Consider the following 17500-nt stretch of genomic DNA (forward strand, 5'->3'; position numbering starts at 1 on the left):
TTCTGGCCTCCACATGTATACCAATACACATACACAAAGAACACACTATTTTTTTTTTTTGAAGCAAGCGATAACCCAGGAATCAAGACTTAACTGCAGTACCCCCGATTTACTGGGCCTTCAGCAGCTCAACAGTTCAGAGGAAAGTGTAAAGGACTTGTTCATCTGTGCTGAATTAAGCACAGTATTGGTAGAGAGCGAGGGCTGCTCGGTGGCCAGGGCCTTCTGTCCCTTAAGATAGTGTGTTAGGGAAGGGATCCTCAAGGATAGCATGTAGCTAGGCTGAAGTAGCTGGTTGGTAAGATGAAATAGCTTCTGTTTGAAGTCCTTCACAGAAGAAGGACTTGCAATTAGTAAGCCACGACTCTGTAGGTGTGTGTGTGTGTGTGTGTCTCGATTTTTTTTTTTTTTCTGAGACAGGGTTTACCTGTATCTTTGGAGCCTGTTCTGGAACTAGCTCTTGTAGACCAGGCTGGCCTCGAACTCACAAAGATCCTCCTGCCTCTGCCTGCCTCCAGAGTGCTGGGATTAAAGGCGTGTGCCACCACCGCTTGGCCATGTTTTGATTATAAGACAGGAGATGGATGGGATTTAAAATCCTGCAGCTCAAATGAAGTGGCATATGTCAGGCTGAAATGGTGCCTACCACGCAGCTGTGATGGCTGCGTCTCACTGCTCACAGAGCTGATATCACGCAGGGAAAGCCATACCTCCAGCTCATGCTCTCACCCTCGGCATTTCTCTGCAGCCCAGTCCTAACCGGCGAGAGGACCGGCCCGTCAGTTTCTACCAGCTGGGGTCCAGCCAGTATCAGCCCAATGCCGTGTCTTTGGCCAGAGATACCGCAAACCTCACCAAGGACAAGCAGAGGGGCTTCGGGCCCAGCATCTTGCAGAACGAGACCTACGGAGCCATCCTGAGTGGCAGCCCGCCCTCCTCTCAGTCGTTACCCCCCAGCACCACCAGTGCACCCCCGCTCCCTCCACGGAACGTTGGCGGCAAAGGTATACGATTTTGAGTCCCCTTCAAATGCCTATGGGCTTTGACTTTGAGAAGTTTGATGCATGGGTGTTTATTCTGTAGCTATTTTCTCTCTGCTGCCTTAAGGAATTCCCTCGCTCTCACCTTGCCAAACCTGTAGAGTTTGTACTTGGGTTCTTACTCTGGCAGAGGAAGTATGCAGGGTGATACAGGGCTGTCCCAGGCCAGCCAGAGGTGACAGCTTGCAGCTGGCCAGCTAGGATGCCCTCCACTGCCCGTCACGCTGTGCTCTCATCTGCTCCCCTCTTGGTCCCCTCCCGGTGTCCTGATGATTCCCTTTCTTCTTCCTCGGGGCTAGCTTAAGACACATGAGGACTTTGTGTGTCTAGCATACCTTTGAAATGAAGGAGTTAAAGTAGTAACTTGGGGGACAGTGCTCAGCCTAGTTGTAGGAACCTCAAATGTTTGAACCTTCCTGATGTCTTAAGTGTGAGCAGCTCAGGAACCTACCCCGTCTGAACATAGCAGGTCCACTCAACAGGTGACTTTTTTTTGCGTGTGTGTTTGTTTGCTTTTTTTGCAAATACAGAAACACAAACGCGTTTGTCTGATAGTGAAGAGCACCCAGCCACTCTGCTTCTTGAAGTGGCCAGCAGATGGCCAGCCCAGCTCTGACAGGCTGCCAGTCTTAGGTGGTAGTCTTCGGGGCCTTCAAGGTCAAGGAGGGGCTTCCCTGGAAAGAATCGTAGTTTCCACTTGCTGTCTCTGGGCTGTGGCTGCCATGCATAAAAACATTGCAAATGTTCCCTTGCTGCAGCCGGTGGCGAGGAACGGGTGGGCAGTGTATGGTGGTACTGGGTATTGAGTGTCCGGAAGAGCAGCTGGACAGACCACATGTGTTCCTTCCCTGCCTTAACACTCCAGGAGGCTAGTGAGTCACTGAGGAGCAAAAACATGAAAAGCAGACCCTCTACTCCCTGCTTCCACGGGCACCCCCACCTTTGATTCCTTCTGGACATTATGAACACTCCCTGTCGCCTCCTACAGGCTGTCCAGGGCAGTGCAGGTCCTTACAGACATATTACTGGTTCTTTATCCCAGAGATGTGTGTTAATTCTGAAAGGCCGAGTGTCACAGAGACTGGGTATCTGCATTCCCAGAAGCAGCTTGTGCTGACTCTGTGGCAGGAGAGATTTCTGTCATTCTGTTGGATAGTAGGAGAGGATGGCTCAGCTCCTCATATTGGTTTCTTGCAGTCCTGGAATCGGAGGGATTGCTTTTTCCATTTTTTTGGCCATTCTATATTTAGCTCTATTTTCTTTTCACATGAAGGAAATTGCGCCCTTATCTCGCATCTTCCCTGTCCCAGGGTCCATGCTTGGCACGAAGATGGTATTCTCACACCCCGGGATGGAGAATGGAGTTAATGCTGCCCTGTATGCCACAGCAGGGCGCAGAACTTCCTCACCATAGGGCAGTGTAAAGGCTGCAGCCCTGGGGCTGGCGTGGGAGGGCGTATCTCCTCTCTGCCACGCCCGACTCTACCTTAGCCACCCCTGTGCATTTGAGTAAGTGGCACACGGTGAGAAAGACCACGACCAGGGAAGTGCTATCACTTTAGGGGTCACCTGAAGCTACCGGATCATACGTGCTGAGTTCCAGGCAGATATATGTTACAGGAGGCTGGGGAGAGCCCCGGCCCTCGTGTGTGGAACACTTCCTCTTGCCCACACTGGCTGAGAACAGGGTCTCTCTGGGAGGTAATAGAAGGGCAGAGATGAGCAGAGGCTCCAGAGGCCCTGAGTGCAGTGCTCAGTAGATTTATGGCTTTTTATTTCCTCCTGCGAACCGTGGCATTTTAAAAGCTCGCCATCAGATCAAAAAGGCCACCTGTGAGGATGTCCTGGAGCAGCTTATTGTTTTATTATTGTCGTTAGGATTTCTGGGTGCGTCTCCCTTTCCCTACTAGGGAAAAGAGTAAATCCTCAGGGTTCTGTTGCTGTTCTAGAAGGCTCATGTTGACCATTTTACGAGAGAGAGGATCAATAACAAAGTGTTTTGTTTCTGTTTTTGTTCTGTGTGTGTGTGCGTGCGCGTGCCTGTGTGTGCGTGTGTGTATGCGTGTGGGTTTAGTTCAGGCAGCCACCTCGGCTAACACCCTGTGGAAGACAAACTCTGTAGGTGTGGACGGTGTCAGCAGGCAGCGATCTTCGTCAGATCTGCCAGCTGTCCACCCACCGCTGCCCCCTCTGCGAGTGACGTCTACCAGTACGTTTTTTTTTCCTCCTCCTTTTTCCTTTCTTGCCAGTGAGCCTTATGAATCTGGAAAACAGGGGGCACTGTTGGCAGCCATTTGGGGGAGACCACTGAGGGCTGCCCACAGTTACATACCAGATGTTGCCCGTGTGGCCCCAACCCTTGCAGTCTCTACCTCAAGCCCCCATCTGTTCCTTCACTCCACTCCCAAGATGGCTCACTCTTTTCTCTGTCTCGCCAGCATTTAACAACATTCTCTCCCTCTCCACACAACATCCTTCCAGTTCCTTTAGCTGTAAAGTGATTTGGGGGTGGTCATTTCAGTCATGATCTGGCATGAGATTCTTTTCATGCCAGTGTATAGTTGGCAGTTCCCCACGCTGGGAGCCAGGCAGTGGGAAAGGGCCTTTCTCCTGCTACAGAGCCAAACGTTTTGGTTTTTTTTTTTTCTACTGGGTGAGTGACACCAGCCCTGTCTGCTCCCTGCCCCCTGCCTTGGCCTAAGGAGTCTCTGAATCTGTTGCTTCTGGGGCACTGGAGCTCTTCCTAGGCCACGGTGCCTGCGGTTTAAACAGAAAGCACCCTAGCCCTTCCGCAGGGATTGCCAAGAGGGAATATGTTAGCAGCTGCAGCAGCAGCGTGTGTCCAGGAAACGCTGCAGAGAATCTGGGGCAGGGTCCAGCTGCAGTGTCCTCAGGTCAAGCATTAGGAGGGCTCATGACTGCCTTCCCTTCTGCCTCTCAATATGGTGCTCCTGAGCGTTTCTGTTAAGACAGAAAAGGGAGAGAGGAGAAGGGACCGTGAACTAGATCCCCCTCCTTCTTGTTCCATATACGTTTGCTCCCATCTCGAGCAGCCGTCGACAAGGGCCTGGCACTCTGTTATTTTTGAGATGGGTGGGGTGAGGGAAGGCCCAGACACATGACCTCACTCTGTTGGTTTTGGTTTTTTTAAATGTCTCTGCCCACTCTAGCGGAGTCAGTTTGCCTCTGAGCCACAGTCTGTCATCTAGACAATACAGAGAGTAGTAGACACTGTCACCTCTCCCCTCAGACTGGGGACCCCATACCACGATTGTCACAGTTTGTCCTCAGAGCTTACTCCGCCCCCCTAGAGGCCAGTACGGTATATAGAATTCAGTTCCCGTTGGGTGGTGGGTCATTTGATGCAAGAAGAACCCTGGCCCAAGCATGCTGGGCTCCCCAGGGCAGATGCCAGCCTTAAATCTAACCTCAGACTCTGGCTTACTCTGTTGGTTTTGGGGCAGTCGGCCACAGAATCCAGGGCCGGCCCCAACATAGGTTTCCAGCTAAACACACACAAACCTCAGCTAAGTTTCAGTAGTAGTTGAGGCTCGCTTTCCTCATAGGTTTGCGCCTCGCAGTTTTCCAGAGGAGACAAGCAGCCATGGGTGTTCCCAGAAGAATTCTAGAGAGGGAAAAGTCTCCAGAAAGAGACTAGGTCTGTGACCTGGGTAGCTCACGCTCTTTCCCTCCCCCATCTTCTCTCCACAGATCCCCTGACCACCACACCACCCCCGCCTGCAGCTAAGACGTCAGCCGCACTAGAAGGCATGAGCCAGCCAAGCAAGCCCTCCCAAGCCGGGGCCTCGCAGAGCAAGCCCCCACCCCTGCCGCCCCAGCCACCCAGCCGCCTGCCTCAGAAGAAGCCAGCTTCCGGGTAACCATTGCCCCTGCCTGGCCGCTCTGTGCCTGGCCACAGCAGCCAACACTGCTCCCATTCAGAGGGCTTCCAATGGCCTTGGCCCCATTTCTGCATCTCTTGGGATTTCTGTGTGAGCCCTGGAAATCTCCCGTGTTTCTGCCACGCTAGGGTGAGAGGCCAAGTGCTGTGTAACTTACTGACCAGCCCTCGAGGGTCTTAACGGTAATTCTGCGAGGAGGGTTTAGCTGAAGGTGTATTACAAGCTTAGATCTTAAACCTGCATAATCAATTTAGATTTTTGTGCGTTAAACACTGGGATTTTTGGAGTCAAGTTCTTAAGAAACTGAGCTCCCACTGGTTTTTTGTTTTGCTCCCTAGAAACATCATCTTGAATGCATGGTCCTTCCACAGGGTCACTGAATGTTTCCTATAGACAAGGGCTTTTTCCTTCATGCACACACTGCAGAAGGATCCAGTTACCTTTTTGAAAGCATTTAAAATTTTTTAATTTTATTTTATGCTTATGGGTGTTTTGCCTTCTTGTATGTCTGTACCATGTAATCTCTGGTGCCTAAAGAGGCCATATGAGGGTGTCAGAGTACCCTGGAACTGGAACTAAAGGTGGTTTTGAGCCACCATGTGGGTGCTAAGAATCGAACAGGTGTCCTGGAAGAGTAGCCAGTGTTCTAAGCCACTGAGCTATCTCTTCGGCGGCTCCCCATCTCTGAATCTATGCTTTTATAGTAGAAAGTAGATTTTGTTTGAGTCTTCTTTTTGTGGATTCGCTTCTAAGGTGTGCGGTCTGGGTGGGAGGTGACGTGGTAGGGCTACAGGATACCTATGTCTGTGTACACACGCTTTCCTTCATCTCTTTCTGTGGTCTCTCTATTGGAACCAGGAGTTCATATCACCACATCCGCCTCCTCTCACAGAGACGGCGCCAGTACTGCATGTTATGAGACACACTCTCTTAACTCTGTGCATGGTTCATGAGTCCCGTCACCAGGGTTACAGGGTGACACACTGGAGTAGTTTGTCTTTGCCATAGCTGGCACACACACACACACACACACACCCCATAGGATGGAAATCGCTTGGTAAAGGCAGGTGTCTGGAGGACTCCCCACTTAGTGGACTTGGAAGCTGTTGCTGCCTCAGCAACACTTCAGCCAGACTGCTGACCACAGTGCCCTCATGCATACGATCTCTTCCGGTGGTGTGACTCTCTGAAGACCTGGGCCCAGGACAGGCCAGGCCGTGTTACTTTGCCTTATTATTTGCATGATCGGTGCTGGGTGTGTGGAGGGGGTTCTGTTGGGACACAGGGTAGTGGGGCCCTGCATTCATCATCTCAGGCCCCCACTTGCCACTCCCTTTCTCAGTCATGCAGTCGCTCCTTCCTGAGAACATTCTCCTGGCTCTGCCTCCACCCGACCTAGAGGCCGCTGAAGCCTTCTTTCCCTGCTTGGGTCAGGTCAGCTCCAGTTCTAGCACCAGCAGCCTCTAGCGCCACCCCCACCCCCCCAACCGCTACCCAGGCCATCTGTGCCCTGCTGGGCCACTGTCTTCTCATCTCACCCAGGTTGGATTTTTAGTCTGATCAGAAGATCACTCACCCCCAGCTCCCCCCCACCCCCGTCTCTTTTAATATAACTCCCACTTCTCAGCTGTGAGCCGCATTGGCCATTCCTTTAAATGTGCCATCTTGGTTTTATCGAATTATCCAAATGTTCCGGCAGCTTCCCCAGATCCCAGAGGTGCAATCTGGGTACATGTGCCTGGTTGATCCCCAGACTCAAGGCCCCACGTCTTTCTGACTCCTCCTGCATTGTCCTTTGAAGAGGAAAAGGGATGGGGGCAGCATGTTAGCTTCTCATACCCGTCACCAAAGCCTGCCCCCTAGAGGTGGGGCCTGGAGCGCCGTCCCCAGCTGGATTCTCCAGTAGTGGGCATTCTGCCACCATCTTCCTCAATCCCCATGTTGTTTCTGTGCCTGTTTAAAATACATATACTTCCAGAGGGGTTTTCTCAATTTTGTCTGTTTAGTTTTCCATTTCCATCCTCACAGGAGATCGAACTTTCTTTATAGCATCCGGGTTTTGTCTCATGGGGGCTCTATTATATCTCACTTCTTAAGAACTGGATGATTTGGGGGAGGGATGGGCACTTGCCTTGCTGGCTTCTCGGGTTTGGCCTCTGTGTGGTAGAAGTCGTTTCCTGTAAATGTCCCTGTGTGCCTCTGTCCTGCATCAGGTGAGACCTCACACCCTCAGGCCAGGTTGCACATGATATTTCTTCACTGTCACAGAGGCTCAGGAGAAGCAGTGTGAAGGAGGGGCTTACTTTGGTTCACAGTTCAACCAAGGACCACTTGGCTGCACTGTGGTTGGCCTGTGGGGAGGCAAGCATGTCACAGCGGCAGGGACCAAACTGTTGACCTCATAGCAGCAGGAAGCAGGGATCTGGAATGGAGAATGGGCCGTAGCCATCTAGGCCCTGCAATGGCATGCCCCTAGTGGCCCTCTCTACTACTTGCTGTTTCCCTTTAATGAAGCATGGTTAAATAAAAACTCAGAGAGAGAAATTTGGGTTCAGCCTGAAGATCCGAAAAGCAAAGCAGCCAGCTACTTACCTGGCTTTTACCTCAACCTCAGTCCGAAGTAGCGATCCTGCCTCCAGGAATCTCAGAATGAGAATGTTTTTGAGATCCGTTTCCTTCCATTTTATAATCTTCTTTAGGGCTGGGATTATAGGCATGTTCCACTGTGATTAAAAACATACTCTGCCTGGTCGGTTCCTATGACAATGAGTGTGGCTACTGGGATTAAAGGTGCGTGTTATTGTGGCTACCAGGATTAAAGGTGTGTATTACCATTACCTGGTCTGTAAGGCTGACCAGTGGGGCTGCTTTACTCTCAGATCTTCAGGTAGGCTTTATCTATTAAAGTACAGTTGAAATGACACTACATTAACACCACCTCCCCAAAGTACATCATCTGGCAACTGAGCATTTAACATGGGAACCTTCTGAGGGACTGTTTCATATCCAGGCACTAACAATAGGTTTTCCTAGGTGGTATTGCTGTTTGTCTACAGATCTCATAGTCTGAGTGTTTTGTTTTGTTTTGTTTTTCACCCTTGGGCAACCTAGGTTCAGTATGTCTGCCTAAAAGGTATATGATTTCTGGGAGTCACGTTAAAATTAATCTTACACTTAATCCCTCTGCTTTGAAGATGTTCTCCCCAGCTGCCCCGGTGTCCCTAGGTGAGATGTCCTATGCCATGCCCTCCCTGGAATGGAAGCTGTCTTCAGTGCACTGGGGACGGGTAGCTGGAAGTCCAGGGACTTGCCGGTTCCTGATGTAGCTTTGGGGATTTCTGCTGTCGTTTGCTCTTGGCGAAGCCTCTTGTTTATTGCACAGCCTGCTGCGTCTCCCACTTGCAGAGGCTTTTGGCCTGACAGGGATGTTACTGTATACCTGGGGACTATTCTAAGACTTCCCCTAGCTTGATGTAAGCGTTTCCTGCTTGATCAGCTGGGCTAATCACAATTCTTTCTGACATTTCTAGACATTCTTTCCTTTTCAGGTCTTTGTTCATTTGATTTGGATTTTCACTTTTGCTTGGGGGAGTGAAAGGACTTTTATATGCTATCGCTCCCCCTCCCACCTTCTTCCCTCTTTATTCCTCTCTCCCCACCCTGCTTTCTTCATGATACTGGGGTTGGTACCCAGAGCTTCATGCCTGCTATGAGTGTGCTCCTCACAGAACAACAGTCCCAGGCTACAGCATGACATTTGAAAATCAGAATGCTTGTGTACCGCTTTGCCAAGACATCTTGCTAGAACAAAGTGCACACTTGCACTGTGATATTCTTAAACAGTGGTTTGAAGCAAGGTTGGCTGCTGAATTAACACCGTGACAAATATGTTTCCCCGGCCCCTTTGCTAACAGCCGAGGGTTGTGCCTCTCCTGGTCCCTGTGTGCCCTTCCCCTTCCCTCTTGTAATGTTCTTGGATTCTCTGCCTCCTGTGTGCTACTTTTTATGGTGCCAGGTCATGTCTTGAAGTTCTGGACAAGAAACAGTGGGCTCCTGGCACTCCGAGGGTACGTGAGATCAGTGGTCCTAGCCAGCAAGCGTCAGGTCATGGCATCCCTGCCAGCCGCTTCCCTGGGGCTCACAAGAGCCAAGCTAGGGCTGCAGATGAGTTTTCCCACTGGTTTTAGTCCAACTGAAAGAGAAGGTGGGGGATGAGAAAGCAGATGATGTTAGGGCGTACTCATCCGCGGCAGATTTCCATGAATGGAACCAGGCTGTCACTGCTGGTAGAGTTCCAGTTTAAGGAAGACATGATGTATAGTCTTTGCAATGGAAGCCCACTCCTCCCCTAACCATTCTGAACAAGATACAAACCTATTATTTCGTATCTGTCCTCTTAGAGCAGTAGACAGCCAGAGCAGGCCCACAGGCCGGCTGCCGCCACCACTTATGCCCACGAGTCCCAAGCTATTGGTGGGTTTTGCGGCATGTGAGATTTCTTGTGCTTGCAGGTTTTAGTGCCTGTATCCTCGTTCCTTTTTTCTCTTGCTGTAAAGAGACACCGTGGTCATGGCAACTTACAGAAGGAATTCATTGGGGCTCATGGTTTCATGGTCTGAGCTCATCATCATCAGGGTGGGGCGTGGCAGCAAGTAGGCAGGCGTGGCCCTGGAACAGTGAGCGCTCACGTCCTGAGCCACAGGAGCGAGGCAGATAGGTGGAGGACACTAACCAGGCCTGGCATTGTCTTTTGAAACCTCAGAGCTTACCACCCCTAATGACAGACTTCCTCCAACAAGACCACACCTCCTGAGCCTTCCCATTCAGTTCCACCAACTGGGGACCAAGCAGTATTTAAATGTATGAGCCTATGGGGCCATTCTCACTCAAACCACCACAATTGTAAGTGACATTTTGCTGGCATAGCAACACCATCCATGGTACCTTCCCACCTCATTAGCAGACAAAGCTAAACGGTTGTCATAGAGACTAACTCACAAAAATTTGGCCTTTTACTTTTTATGTATTAGCCTAAGTTAGCCTTGAACTAGTGACTCTTCTTCTGTTTTACCTGGCCTTTGAGGGCAAAGCTGGCTGACTATGGTCCTCTGCTCAGTATCTCTTGGGAGCCCTTCGTTGACCACAGAGTAGGTTGTCGGCAACACAGCTTATAATGTCTGCTAGGACATATGTGCCCAGAGGCAGTGGGGATCAAGTTGGGTCTTTGTTTATGGTTTTTCAGCCCCTTGAAAATAAGAATACAACCAAGTTGTGTTCTTTTCCCTCTCATCCTGAGTCTGTAGACCAGCACCCAGACAGACTCACTGGGGCTGCAGAGGAAGTGACCTGTTGTGGAAAGAATGCCATCTCAGGCTGCCTCCCTGTTCCTCAGCCCCTCCCAAGGCTCGCCTGCCCAATTGTTTGTCTGACTTCCTGCTAGGTCCCCCAGCATCCCTAGGCTACAGAGGATAAGGCCCTCTTAGCCCTCCCCAGACCCTGGTCCCTTTTCTGTTTAGAGAATTTGCAGAACTAGTGTTCCATCTTCTGCAGGTGAAAAGTCTCTGCAGATTCCCCAGTGGTGAATCTGAGTAGACAGAGCCCCCCTCTGCCAGCTGTGAGAGCCACTCCTGTCTGTCTCTACTGCACGGCTAGAGGAAATGCTGGACACAGGGTTCAGTGGGCCTGCCATCAGCTACATTGGTTCCCAGAGCATGTGTGATGTCATGATGCTGTGTGTGACTTGTGGTGATGTGATGTCTGCAGAGACCCTGGCAGAGCCACCCAGGCCTGATATTAAGCTCCAGCCCCTCCCCTTTCACAGGATGATGGAGGCTCAAGCCTGGGCTGGAGTAAGCAAATGAGTGGAAGCAGTGATGGGTGCTTAGCGTCTGCCCCAGGCCACTGTGAGCACGGGTCCCTGCCATGCTGGGTTTAGAATCAGGATGTAGTACTTTGCTCTGGACCTTTCCCTTTTCAAGGGTGGGGCTGGGTAGCAGGTTATAGCAAGCACCAGCTGAGCACAGATCGGGATCCCTTATCAAGGGCATAAGGTCGGAGCAGGTAGCCTGGGTGATCAATATGTCTGTATTTCCTTCTTTCTAGGACTGACAAGCCTACCCCACTGATCAACAAAGGCCAGCCAAGAGTGCCTGGTAATTATTTAACTTGGAACAGGTTGATTTGTGGGTGGGTGGGGTGGCACTTCTAGATAGCTGGTCAGCCCTGGTCAGGGCCTGGAAGCTTAAGTTTCTCACACTGTAAAGCCGGGAAGTTCTCTGCCTTATACAGGATTTCTCTCTTGATACCACAAAATACACGGAGAGCCCTGCTTTTAGACACAACTCTGTGGCGCTTACAGCTGCTGTCTCAGAGTTAAAATGGATGGGGTAGGGCTGGGGGTGTCTTGTAAAGTTGCTTTGTCGTGGCCCTAACGCAGAGGATTGATCTCTTTGAACAGAAACTCCAGGTCCTCTGACCAATGCCATGGCCCTGCAGCCCCCAGCACCCATGCCTAGGAAGTCACAGGCGGTAAGTGAACAAGCCTGCTATCCTGTCCCTGGCTCTACCCATTGGGATTGCTCCAAGGCAACCACGCTTTCTGTTTCTCCTGGGCGGAGGCCTGAGGACTTTTTTCTGGTGCTGTTTCTTGACTGGGGAGCTGACCAGCTTGACCATCTGTTCACTGCCACAGTATAGTCCCCACGAGTGCCAGACCCCGGGTGTTTCATTTCCCAGGCTTATCCCGGCTTGCCTGACCTCTGTGAGTTTCCCAGCCCAGGTGCATGGCTCATGAGGCAAGCAGAAGAGAGAGGCTTGTTCTCTACCTACGACCTTGTCTTTCTCTCACACTGGCCCCTGCAATAGCCCCTCACCCTTTCTCTTCTGACACAGACCAAGGCCAAGCCCAAGCGAGTCAAAGCGCTTTACAACTGCGTGGCTGACAACCCAGATGAGCTGACTTTCTCTGAGGGGGATGTGATCATTGTGGATGGAGAAGAAGATCAGGAGTGGTGGGTGAGTCTGGGGGCCATGGGGGCTGTGCACAAGTCAGGGGGGGCATAGGGCCTGTGCACAAGTCAGGGGGGCATAGGGCCTGTGCACAAGTCAGGGGGGCATAGGGCCTGTGCACAAGTCGGGGGCATAGGGCATGTGCACAAGTCAGGGGGGGCATAGGGCCTGTGCACAAGTCAGGGGGGGTCATAGGGCCTGTGCACAAGTCAGGGGGGGCATAGGGCCTGTGCACAAGTCAGGGGGGGCATAGGGCCTGTGCACAAGTCAGGGTGGAGCCGTGGGGGCCTGTGCACAAGTCAAGGGGGGCATAGGGCCTGTGCACAAGTCAGGGTGGGGCCATGGGGGGCTGTGCATAAGTCAGGGTGGAGCCGTGGGGGGGCCTGTGCACAAGTCAAGGGGAGCATAGGGCCTGTGCACAAGTCAGGGTGGGGCCATGGGGGGGGCTGTGCACAAGTCAGGGTGGGGCCATGGGGGGGCTGTGCACAAGTCAGGGTGGAGCCGTGGGGGTCCTGTGCACAAGTCAAGGGGGGCATAGGGCCTGTGCACAAGTCAGGGTGGGGCCATGGGGGGGCTGTGCACAAGTCAGGGTGGGGCCATGGGGGGGCTGTGCACAAGTCAGGGTGGAGCCGTGGGGGGGCTGTGCACAGTCAGGGTGGGGCCGTGGGGGGCCTGTGCACAAGTCAGGGGGGCATAGGGCCTGTGCACAAGTCAGGGGGGCATAGGGCCTGTGCACAAGTCAGGGGGGCATAGGGCCTGTGCACAAGTCAGGGTGGAGCCGTGGGGGGCCTGTGCACAAGTCAGGGGGGCATAGGGCCTGTGCACAAGTCAGGGTGGGGCCGTGGGGGGGCTGTGCACAAGTCAGGGTGGAGCCGTGGGGGTGCTGTGCACAAGTCAGGGTAGAGCCGTGGGGGGGCCTGTGCACAAGTCAGGGTGGGGCATAGGGCCTGTGCACAAGTCAGGGTGGGGCCGTGGGGGCTGTGCACAAGGGAAGCCCTCAGCCTAAGCTGTCTGGGTCTGCTGTTGCCGCCAGATTAGCATTACGGTGCCTTCCACATCCTCTGGTGTCTTCTGTGTGGACATCCTCTGAGTGGGCCTGATCTGTCCTCGGGTGTAGCTAGAAGTGTTCTCCATCCCGCTGGTCCCCCTGGACTGGTTTTCCTCTGCTTGCCTGTTCCTGAAGCCACTTATGAAATATATGAAATAACCATTCTGAGGCTTATTATCAGTTACAGTTGTTTGACCACTGTCTTAGGCTTCTTACTGGCTAGCTCTAACTATTAAATTAACCCATTTCAATTAATCTATGTATCGCCACGAGGCTGTGGCTCACTGGTAATGAATGTCCTGGCATCTTTCTCCTTTGGCTGGCTACATGGCGTTTCCTTGTCTCTTCTGTCTGTCTCTCTGTCTCTCTGTATCTTTGTTTGAATTTGCCACCCATCTTTACTCTGCTAAGCCATTGAAACAGCTTTATTCATCAACCAATAATATTCAGAAGGACATCCCCCGTCACTTAGGTGAACGCCTCACTATTATAATGGATGGGCCACTCGAGCTCCATTTCCAGAGCACCCTTGACTGGGGGCGTCGTGGCCATAAACTCCACACACAGCCCTCCACTGCCAATGTGTGGAGCCAGGCATCCGGAGAGCTGGGCTCAGGGCAGAGTCCTGTGTCACTTTGATCCCAACACAAGCTACACCCTGCTCAGCATCCAGCTGGTACAAGAGCAGCGTGGGTACTGAGCTTCTCCCAGAAGCCCCTGTCATTCAAACTCAGCCGCTTAACAGGCGGGGGACCTGGGCAGCAGGATCTCCGAAAGGGAGTCGTGCACAGCACTGCAGCCGAGATGCCATGGGGATCAGCAGGGATGATATGGGTGGTAGGCTGGGGATGAGGGTGTAGGGATGAACCCATGGAATGGAGTGTGCATAGAAAGAGCTCGGCATGGACTGCCACCCAGTGGGCACTCGGGGCCCTGTCCTGTAGATACCAAGTGTTTCAAAAGGTCCCTTGGGACTTGGGGAGGCACTTCGCTTGTCAGCCACAAGGAGTTTGACCTGATCCATCTGTAGCTGCCTGTCCCTGCTGCAGCTTAAGCCCCAAGTTCTCTGGTGGGTCTGTGGCTCCACCCTGCAGCATCACTGCTGGTAGTTTCTGTCACATTTCTTGAAGCCACTAAGGGAAGAAGCCCATTCCCATCACTTTCCTCGGCACCTCAGCTCCCACACACCTTCCTCCTGTTTGCTGAGGAACTCCCACGCATGGCTGGGCCTGGGCAGAGTCCAGCACTGGGCTCCGGGAACCTGGCCTCACCCCTCCACATGCACACCCACCAACACCTACCACCAGGAAGCAGGATTGGAATCAGACTGTATTTCATCCTGTGTGGTGGATGGATTCCAACCTGACCCAGTCTTAACCCAATGGAAAGCGTCTGTTTCCAAGAGCATGGAAAATCCGGACAGCCACAAAAGAAGTAAATGTTACCATGACTACAGAGCCTGCCTCTCCTGAGGACCCAGGGTTCTCGGTGGTAATCTGGGAAAAAAAAAAAAAAGTATAGTTCGACAATTTGCTAATATGAACATGGTTGAGATTACACATGGGATTATACATAAAAATTTATGCTATTTACCCAGACTGAATTTTTTTAAAGCCTTTCTACAAATGCCTGATGAAATAGGAATGGGGCCACATCATTACTTTGGCCAAGTTTTATGACTTTGAGTACAGTTTCTTCATTCACAGACGAAGTGGGAGTGGATCCAAGATGACTCCCCTGGTGTCTTCCGTCCTGCTGTGGCCCGGGGGCAACATCTCTCTGCTCCCCTGTAGCCGTCTGAGGGTGTATGAGGCTTGTGGAAGGAGGCAAGCACAGGTGGGAAGGAAAGAAATGGCTTAGCTGTTTTTCCGTCATTCTCGGGCAGAAGAAATTCCTCTGCACAAGCAAGTATGTGCTGCCCCTCTGAGTCGCTAACATTTATGACCCAAACTTGCTCGTTTCAGATCGGCCACATCGATGGAGACCCCAGCCGCAAAGGAGCCTTTCCTGTCTCTTTCGTGCACTTTATTGCTGACTGAGTTGCTACTGAGCAGAAGGCCTTTCTTTCATCACGACGTTCCATTTTGTCATTGATACCAAGATCCTGCCGTATGGCCGCCCATCGTCTCACAGTACCATTTTGTTCTGAAAACTCAAAGGCAGTTTTTATATTCAAGCAGATTCTTTTTTATAGGTTGTGGTTTTCATGCAACATTGCTATACTTTTACTAGGAAAAGCCAAATGTCCTAAGAGCAAGGAGGCAAAAGGCTATTTTAACTCTAGACCCAGGATCCTGCATTTTCAGGAGTAGCTAAGCCTAAAACTGCTTAGACGAATTTGGGGATTCCTTAGCTTTCCTTGGCGCGGTTGTGCCATTGCTTAGCTTTGGCACTGTCGGCTCAGCAGGCCGGACCGTGCCGCTTCAGTCTGTTGCCGTGCCCTGAACTTTGTCCACAGATGCCATCCATTCCCCCGTAAGACGTATTCCTCTGAAACCCAGCCAGTGTCTGTTTAAAGCGACTTGGCAATTTACACGTTAGCCTTGTACTTTTCCGGCCCCAGCCCAAGGTGGCAGCTGCCATGATCTCCTGCATGTATGTGTGACCCGTTGTCGTGAGCAGTCGTACCTGGCATACTACTGATGGGCTAGTAGGACATCGCACTCTTAGCAGTCTGTTCTGCACCAGTATTCTTAAATTGCAGTTCCTGAGTTTGGTTGAAAACTGAGGATGATGGATTGCAAAAAGCCCTTGAAACCAGCTTGTGTGCCCTAGGTGTTTTAGGATTTGCCTCCTTCAACATCCCCCGTCACCCAGAAAGCAACTGTATACGAGTAGGTGCGGACCACAGTGAGAGGCAGATGCCTCATTGTGTCCTGGTGTGTGCCACTGCCTTCCCCTCCCAGCCCCCAAGGACACCTGCTCTGCTTAGTGTCTTGTCTTTAATAGGATTCTCCAAAAGGAATGGTAGCCACACTGTTTTTAGCCTGTTCAGTTGTTTGTATTCAAGAGCATATCAGAAATCTGTAGATCCTGGGGAGCCTAGTACCCCCCAGACATCCCAGTTACACTATGTAAGGCCTCACGTAACTTTGAAACTTACAATATGTGGGGTGGGGGTGGGGGACTAGGTTGTATATGATAGAAATCAAAACTCATTTGTTTCATGAACTTGACTGCCATACCTCTATTAATAACTGTAAGCATAAAAGTCACGGTAGAGAGATGGGAAATTCTGGCACGCTTTCGGAATAAAGAGGCGAATATAGGGTGTGAACCGGAGCTGGAGTGTGAGCAAAAGGAACGGACTGAAGTGTAGGCTTGGCAACAAGGCAGTGATGCTGTCGAGGTAACACCTGATTGAAGCAGCTCCGTCTGTACTCTCTGCGCAAGGCTCTTACGAGCACGGAGCTTCCCTTTCTTTGTCTCAGAGCAATCAGGACAAACTGGAATGTTTTATGATGCTATATAGTGATTGCCTCCTGTCTTTCAGATTCTGGGTAAAAACATGTTAGATCTGTATTTAAGGTCAGTCTCTCCCCCGCCCCTTCTCAACACTACTTGTTACATTCACTACTCTCATTTCTGTCGTTTAAGCCCTTCTAGCCACTCTTCTCGTAGACCCGAGAGGATGGGCAGATGCATTTGCACAGTGTACCTCTTTTACAGTGCCCCCACCCCCCACGCATCTGTATTGTCCTTTTGGTGACCTGGTGCCAGCTCTCTCTCTGAGAAATCACGTTGATGTTTATCAACATTGGAACTCCGGTCCCAAGCTAACCTATCAGGTTCCCTGGTACTTAAATGCCTAGGAAACATTTTCCCACTTTCTGGTGGTGCTACTGTGTGGTAACGGATAGTGCTTTCTACCAGAAGAGAAATTTAATCGACTTCCCTCCTATTATCCTTTCTTATTTGCTCTCTGCAAACTGAGAAGAAAAAGTAACTGAAAGGAAAACATTGTAGATATCTATTTATATTTAAAGTTTACATTTCATGAGTGTTGGCCGTGGAATTCGGGCTTCATTTTTATTTTTATTTTATTTTTTTGCCACTTTCCATCAGGTCTGACTTGGAGGGAAGAGGACTCAGAATATGGTGCGCAGACTAGTGTGATCTGTTGAGGGTGAGGATGAGCTGCAGCCTAGAATGCTATTTTGAGATGTGTGATACTCAATTCATTCACTCGGTTTCTTTGGTCTAGTTGCAGCGCAACTGTATATACTGTAGAACCTAAACGGATTATTTTCATTGTCCTAATGCAGTGATTTATAATTAGAGCATGTTTAATAAATTGACTTCCTGTTAACCAGTCATTTGACTGGAAAAAAAATAAAGTACTTTTAAATGGACATGGTTTTCCTCTATCAAGTATTAGCTCTTGGTACTTGGCAGAGAGGGTGTGAACCATAAGATCCTTTTAAACCCATTTGTGAAAACCAGCAGATGCCCTCCAAGGTCCTCTGGACTCTGAGATGAACTCCCGTGTGCTGGGTAGTATA

General features: G+C 51.0%; 1 protein-coding gene across 5 annotated transcripts in view; it reads left to right on the top strand.

The window, feature by feature from the left end:
- The window catches only part of LOC121438893 (arf-GAP with SH3 domain, ANK repeat and PH domain-containing protein 2), a 151862-nt gene extending 134514 nt beyond the window's left edge, over positions 1-17348 (top strand). For 3 of the 5 annotated variants that reach the window (XM_041639378.1, XM_041639379.1, XM_041639383.1), the window contains 7 exons: positions 749-1004; positions 3115-3249; positions 4752-4917; positions 11045-11094; positions 11400-11470; positions 11834-11956; positions 14963-17348. In XM_041639378.1, coding sequence (XP_041495312.1) covers positions 749-1004; positions 3115-3249; positions 4752-4917; positions 11045-11094; positions 11400-11470; positions 11834-11956; positions 14963-15037 — 876 coding nt within the window. In that variant the 3' untranslated portion in view covers positions 15038-17348. The remainder of the gene's footprint in view (positions 1-748; positions 1005-3114; positions 3250-4751; positions 4918-11044; positions 11095-11399; positions 11471-11833; positions 11957-14962) is intronic. The other 2 variants (XM_041639381.1, XM_041639382.1) reach the window with 1 other exon arrangement.
- The last annotated feature ends 152 nt before the right edge of the window (positions 17349-17500 follow it).

This window comes from Microtus oregoni, unplaced genomic scaffold (assembly GCF_018167655.1).
Source record: "Microtus oregoni isolate MIOR12 unplaced genomic scaffold, Mior012 000058F_ref0000040, whole genome shotgun sequence".
Classification (NCBI taxonomy): Eukaryota; Metazoa; Chordata; class Mammalia; order Rodentia; family Cricetidae; genus Microtus; species Microtus oregoni.